General features: G+C 35.3%; 1 protein-coding gene and 1 pseudogene across 5 annotated transcripts; one reads left to right on the forward strand and one right to left on the reverse strand.

Moving 5' to 3' along the window:
- LOC106314565 overlaps window positions 1-2,502 on the reverse strand; it is a 6,923-nt pseudogene extending 4,421 nt beyond the window's left edge.
- LOC106318529 (agamous-like MADS-box protein AGL14) lies at window positions 1,772-5,485 on the forward strand. Of its 5 annotated transcripts, none has more exons than XM_013756548.1 (13): window positions 1,772-1,788; window positions 2,740-2,880; window positions 3,055-3,240; window positions 3,320-3,379; window positions 3,498-3,516; window positions 3,610-3,674; window positions 3,773-3,788; window positions 3,873-3,946; window positions 4,019-4,115; window positions 4,203-4,280; window positions 4,361-4,476; window positions 4,572-4,974; window positions 5,049-5,485. In XM_013756548.1, the coding sequence occupies exons 3-13, from the start codon at window positions 3,056-3,058 to the stop codon at window positions 5,064-5,066; spliced, it is 1,131 nt and encodes a 376-aa protein (XP_013612002.1). In that variant the 5' UTR covers window positions 1,772-1,788; window positions 2,740-2,880; window position 3,055; the 3' UTR covers window positions 5,067-5,485. The 5 variants fall into 5 exon arrangements, with proteins under 5 accessions (XP_013612002.1, XP_013612000.1, XP_013612001.1 ...); XM_013756546.1 differs by lacking the exon at window positions 1,772-1,788 and adding an exon at window positions 1,843-2,426; XM_013756547.1 differs by lacking the exon at window positions 1,772-1,788 and adding an exon at window positions 1,843-2,404.
- Window positions 5,486-6,677: the final 1,192 nt, after the last annotated feature.

Here is a 6,677-nt window from a genome sequence, read left to right on the forward strand (position 1 = left end):
GAATGACGAGTCGATACCAATCTGATCCATGTGAAAGTCACTGGACAACAGTCAAGAATATCCTCAAGTATTTGAGAAATACTAAGGATAAATTCTTGGTCTATGGAGGAATTGATGAGCTTGTTGTAAGTGGTTACACTAATGCTAATTTTCAGACTGGCAAAGATGATTTTCGATCACAAGTTGGTTTAATCTTTTGTCTCAATAGATAATGGTGGATTGGAAGAGTTCCAAGCAAAGCACCATAGCATAGTCTCAATGGATGCAAATGTTGTTGATCCATTGACCAAGCCTCTTCCATGGCCTAAGTATGAGAGTCATACTGCAGCCATGGGTATTAAGTATCTTAAGATGTGATCTTAATTTTAGTGGGAGGCTTTATGTTTATGATATGATGTTCATATTGACATACATTTGATTATGTATTCAAATAAATGAAATTGTTTCAGATTTATTTGATTATTGGATAATTAAATAAATGTCCTAAAATAATTTATATCATTCTTATAGGTCATCAAGTATGTGACTTGATCATGAAACCCTATAAGTGAAAGATGCTATAAATTATTGACGTCCCTAGTCAAGGTTGTTAACGTGGGACATTAATGACCATGAATGGCTAGTATGTGAGGTGATTGATGACTAAGTTTTATGGAGTCATTCAATATGTGGTATTGAAGTCAATGACATGGATATGTGTTAGAGAACACATGATCGGACTGACCCGCTATGAGAACTCTACAAGATTGTTATATGAGTGTCATAAGAGTTTCTCATTACGACTATAGAGTATAGTCCTTAGACTTGAGTTCGTGATGATTCTTTATTTATGGATTAGTTCACTTTGACCTTGTCAAACGTCAGCCGTAACTGGTGATTATAAAGGCATTGATTAGGTGTTCTATGAAGTTTGTAAAGAACATGGATGTAACAAGATGGGATTTGTCCCTCCCATATAACGGGAGATAAATATCTCTAGGCCTATCGAAGATTTGTTACTGAGAAATGCATGGCCATGCTCAAACGAGGTGAATGTCAGTCGTTTGTTTTTATCAGTATAAATCAGAGTTCGATAAACGTGATCTAGCTTAATAAGGATGACACTAGCTCTTGCCTTATGTTGAGATCGAGATATAGAGACAAAGGGATTATGAGAATATATGATTCTAGTACAAGTGGGAGATTGTTGGGAATGTCCTAAAATCATTTGTACTTACTCTAGTAGAAGTCGTAGTGTCGAGGTTTGACAATCATATAGTATTAGGTGGTTATAATGTTTTGCTAGAAACCGCTTATAATCAATGAATTGAGAATTCATTGCTGATATTATATGATCCTATAGGGTCACACACCTAAGCAAACTGGATCAAATAATAGTTGGTTTTAATATAGATTAAAATCAATATTGGGTTTATGAATAATCATATATATATATGATTTATGTAATCTTATAATGTGCATGTTAATATATTAACGTAATGGGTGGACGTGGGTGCAAACTAATAATTGGTCCAGCCCATCCCGTGTGACCTAACTTAGGTTCAACGTCTTTATATACATGTTATAAGATTAAGTGACGTGTGGAGTTTTAGGCAGTCGCTAATCTTACGTAAACCTAAACCACAAAAGGACGAATAGTTCGTCAAGCTTGTTAGAGATTTGATCTCGACGGCACTAGCATCCCATATCGATCCAGTTTGTGTGCGTGTGGATACCGGTAGAGGCACGACGTTTGGAGTGCTTGAAATTTCGACTTGGTTTATTTATCTTTCCGATGCGATTAATCAGGTATATCGAAAACCGTAAGATCTAGATTTATTTCATTATTTACATGAGATCTAGGCAAACCGAATTCATAGATTGATTTATAAATAGTTATACACCTGCGTGAATTCCAACAGCCACCATCTTCGCCACATCTTCTCAAGTAAACCCTACTTCAAGGTACTCATTCTTGGGGACTAGCGTTCGCTCCACACTCGACACGAGCAAGACCGTGTTCCGCCATGTAATCATGTCGCGTCCGACGAACCCTTGCGTTTTGAGAAACGCTAACGCCGGACGGAGATGGAAATCTACGGAGGAGATGAGAAGTCGAGGGCAAGAAGCGAAGAACCCGTAAGATGTCGTCGAGGATTATGGATCGGAAGTTAGCAAGTCAGGGAACATATCGAGGATTCAACCAATGGTGGGTCTTGAGAGTCCGGTTGATGAGAGGAGAGTCTCGACGGAGGAGATGGGAGCAGCACGGAGAGAGGGGTTTACTCGGAGAGCTTTCTGAGGGTCGATGTTGAGGTCGTGGAGATAGATAAGTTTCTCACGGAAGAGAACTCCAGTGTCGGGAGTTTCTCCGGCGAAACATTTGGCTCTCACGGCGGAGAAATACGGTTTAATCTTTTTAAGGGTAAAATGTCCTGTTATAACAGGTAGATAACATAGAAATGACGTCGTTTCTTGGGAATTTAAATTGTCTTCGGTAGTACCAGAACAGTTACAAAACATTGACCACGTCGTTGGACGGAAATTTTAATTTTATCTTCCGGTAATAACAGTTTAGATAACATTGACGCGGCGTCGTTTTAGCGAATGATGGTAATAACAGTTATACAACACTTAAACGAACGACAGCGTTTGGAATTTTTTTTAAAATTTTATTTTTAATTTTATTTTTTCTTCGTCTCTCCAATGGTGTGATCCCTATTCTCAAGCAGCTCTATCAGAAGACCGTTTTTTTCGCAGAGTCTCATGTAATCATCGTCTTCTCTGTCTCTCTCTCCGCCTCTGGTTTTGATTCTACCTTTCGAAGTTTTTCGAGAGAGGTCCTTTTTAAGATCTCCCTCATGGTTAGTATCCGCTTGGCGTTTGAATTTGCTTCTTTAGGTAACTTTCCATTTTCTTTTTTTATCTCTTTCCTTTTCCTTACCCAACAAGTTAGGGTTTTCAAGAACATCAGATCTTTATCTGAAACCCACAACTGGAATCATGATCTCTGGTTATGAATGTATGAACCCATTGGATCATCCTCTACTTATAGAGATTGTGTGTTATTAACAGGATGGGAAGGGTAAAACTGAAGATAAAGAAGTTAGAGAACACAAACGGACGCCAAGCAACGTTTGCTAAAAGGAAAAATGGGATCTTGAAAAAGGCTAATGAGCTATCTATTCTTTGTGACATTGATCTTATTCTTCTTATGTTCTCTCCTGGCGGCAAACCCTCGCTATGTTGCGGTAGACGGAGGTAATGTTGTCGTGTTTTTGTTGTCTGATTGTTAAGGTTTGTTGATTTGCTTTGTGTTTTTTTTTTTTTTTGTTTTCAGTAGCATTGAAGAGGTGATTGCTAAGTTTTCTCAAGTAACACCGGAGGAAAGAACAAAAAAGTTTGTCATCTGTTTATCTTTCTTTCTTTCTTTCTTTCTTTAGATTCTTATCGATATGTTTCTTTCGTCGCTGCTCACTTGTTTGTTTCCTGTTTTACTTTTGCATTTTGAAACACAGAAAGGTTGAGAGTCTTGAAGTAAGTTGTTTCACACTATCAAGTTTGGTTCCAATTCTTGAATGCTTTTTGTTTGGTCACTGATTCAACTGTGTGTGTGTTTTGAAAGCTCAGACCTTGAAGAAAACGTTCTTAAAGTTGGATCACACTGTAAATATACGAGAACTTATAGCCTCGAGGTGAGTAGGAGAAGACAGTTTATCAACACTACAAGAAAACTTCATACTCCTCTCTATATGAACTTTAACTTCTTCTTTTTTGGCTTCTCTGGTTTCAGTAATTCAACAACAGAGGTAATTCACTTTAAAACTCTTTTTTTTTTTACTTTTTCTCGCTTCTGTGAAAGATTTGCTGAAGCCTAGAACTTAATAAAACAGCGTTTTTCTCAGGACTTGAGTACTCAAGCAAGTATCCTGCAAGCTAGGATATCTGAGATACATGGAAGATTAAGGTAAGAAAAAGTTCTTTCTGAAGTTGATGATTATTTGTTGTTAGTACTTTATATTTGATACACTGTCTGTAGTTATTGGACAGAACTCGATAAGATAAACAACGTTGACCACTTGGGACAGCTTGAAATTTCCGTCAGGCAGTCCCTTGATCAATTGCGTGCGCATAAGGTATCATTTGCTCTTAAAAAGAAACCTTCTCAACTTCACTTCATCTGCAAAAAAAAAAAAAACTCAAAAACTTTTGGTTGATGATAGGAACATTTGGGACAGCAGCAGCAACAAGCAATGCAACTCGAAAACGCAAACTTTGTTAAAGATTGGTCTACCTGCTCGGTAATTTACTCAAATGATTCTTCTTCTTCTTTTCATCTCTCACTCAAAACAATCTGAATCATTCAATCCCTGACTTTCAGTTGCAAGATGGGATTGAGATTCCTTTAGAACAACAGCTTCAATCCATGTCATGGATACTTAATAGCGACAACACAACCAACATTATCACCGAGGAACACAATCCAATCCCAAAACGGTTAGTTAGTTAGTTAGTTAGTTAGTTAAAGCTCTTCACATTTTTCTTCTTAGACTAATACTACTGAATCATCATTTTCGTATTTAACTCTAAAGGGAAGTGGAGTGCTCTGCGAGTTCTTCATTTGGGAGCTATCCAGGCTACTTTGGAACAGGGAAATCTTCAGAAACAAGCTTTCTTGATGAACTAAACACTACCAACGGAGACATCAAACCGCAGCTATGCACTAATAATAACATTATCCCATACAATTCCAATATTATGCAGAATGATATTAAGCACCACCAAACGTATCCTCCTCCTCTTCCTCATCCTCCGGTTTTTAACCTTCCATCGAACCAGAGAGAGTATCATATGAATGGATTCTTCGAAGCACCACCACAACCAAATGGAACTTCTACTTACAACAACAACAACCACAACCAGGCAAGGTTTGGTTCTAGCAGCAGCTCCTTGCCTTGCTCAATCTCCATGTTGGACGAATACTTGTTTTCTCAGGTAAAGAAAACAAGAAAGAGACATTCTTTCTTCTCTCAACGATCTAACACATTTTTGTTTCCTTACTTCAATAGATGCAGCAACCGAACTGAGAGAGAGAGATTTGATGAATGATGATAGAGAACATCTCAATGAAGAAGTCACCAATTTTTTTTTTGTTCAGAAGCAGCAAGAACTAAAACAAAGCACTTGCAGGTTTCTGAATTGGTTCCAAGAAGAAGCAAAATGAACTCTGGTAGATTGCAACCCCCACACAATACGCTGTTATATCTTCAATAGATGTTTTTGTGTTGATTTTTTTTATCCGGCAGATATGTTTTAGTGTGTGTATGTGTCTTTGGAGGCTGTCAAAGTAACGCCATGACGGCCAAAGATGATGAGAAAACTCTCTATTCTTCTTCCCTTCCCTACAAAACTATAGCTGTATCTTTCTTTTCTTTTTTCATTCTTTGTAATACAAAAACAAACAATGTTTATTAATTAATTTAAACAAGAAGCATTTATATGTACATATAGCTTTGTCTTGTGCATTGCATCTTCTGTGAAGCTTCTGAAGGTCTCAGCCAATTCTATTTGTATTCGCTTATATTTATCTTGCAAGACACATTCAGAAGCATCTGTAGGCTGGGCAAAATGCCGACCTGAAATCCGAACCCGAGCTGAAAGGCTCGAATCCAAACTTGATACGATCTGAAAAACAGTAAAACTAGCCATGTGCATTCGATTCCGGTTTTCGGGTTCTACAGGTTTAGGATCCGTTCGAGTATTTAGAAAATTTAATTCGGTTCGGTTCAGTTTTTCGGTTCTCGGTTTTGGTTCAGGTAACAAAGTTAGGAATTGACTAATATCTGAGATAATTACAGATCTCATTCGGTTCTGATTTTTTGGTTAATTCGGGTTAAAAAGTCATAAAATTTGGGGATTTTGGATTAAATATCAGATTTTCCGAGTTTTTGGGATCACCCAGATAATTGTAATTTTTTTTGGACAAAAAGTATTCTGGTAATTTATTTTTGTGGATATTTCGGTTTATAAATAGTATTCTTAAATTATTTGATTATTTTAAACTAAATATAGTTAATATTCCTAAGTATCCCCTATATATTATTTGTGAAACATTACAACTTCTTTTTATAGTCACGTGTCATCACTAGGATGATTCTTAGAATTATTTGAGAAATATGTTGGTCCATCTAATTATATTATAAGCTTTTTATTAAACTAACAATAAATTCATTATTATTGTTATTTATTATTTCTTTAAATAAAGATTACGGAATTGCCTAATGTGGCTAAAGTATATATGACAATTAATTATTTTGAATAATAAAGATCTGATAAAAAAATAATATATCTTCTATCAAATTTTTTAATTTTAAAGTATTAAAATAATTTAAAAAAATCACAATAACCACATTTTAAAACTTTTGATTTTTCTGTATATGTTATATTTTGAATTTTAAAAAACGACTATAAATTACTAAAACTGTTAAAAGTCTCACATTCAAATTTTGCGATCCATGGTTTAAAATTTTTGTTATGACAAAATAAAAATGATTACAAAATCATATAAATAAAATTCTAATTTAATTAATCATTAATATTTATAATATATATGTATATATATCATTCTAAATTAAACTATAAACCATATTGAATAAATAAATATTTTAATTTCAAAATTTACTTTGAATAATTTTTTT

The sequence above is a fragment of the Brassica oleracea genome, chromosome C9, assembly GCF_000695525.1.
Source record: "Brassica oleracea var. oleracea cultivar TO1000 chromosome C9, BOL, whole genome shotgun sequence".
Lineage (NCBI taxonomy): Eukaryota > Viridiplantae > Streptophyta > Magnoliopsida > Brassicales > Brassicaceae > Brassica > Brassica oleracea.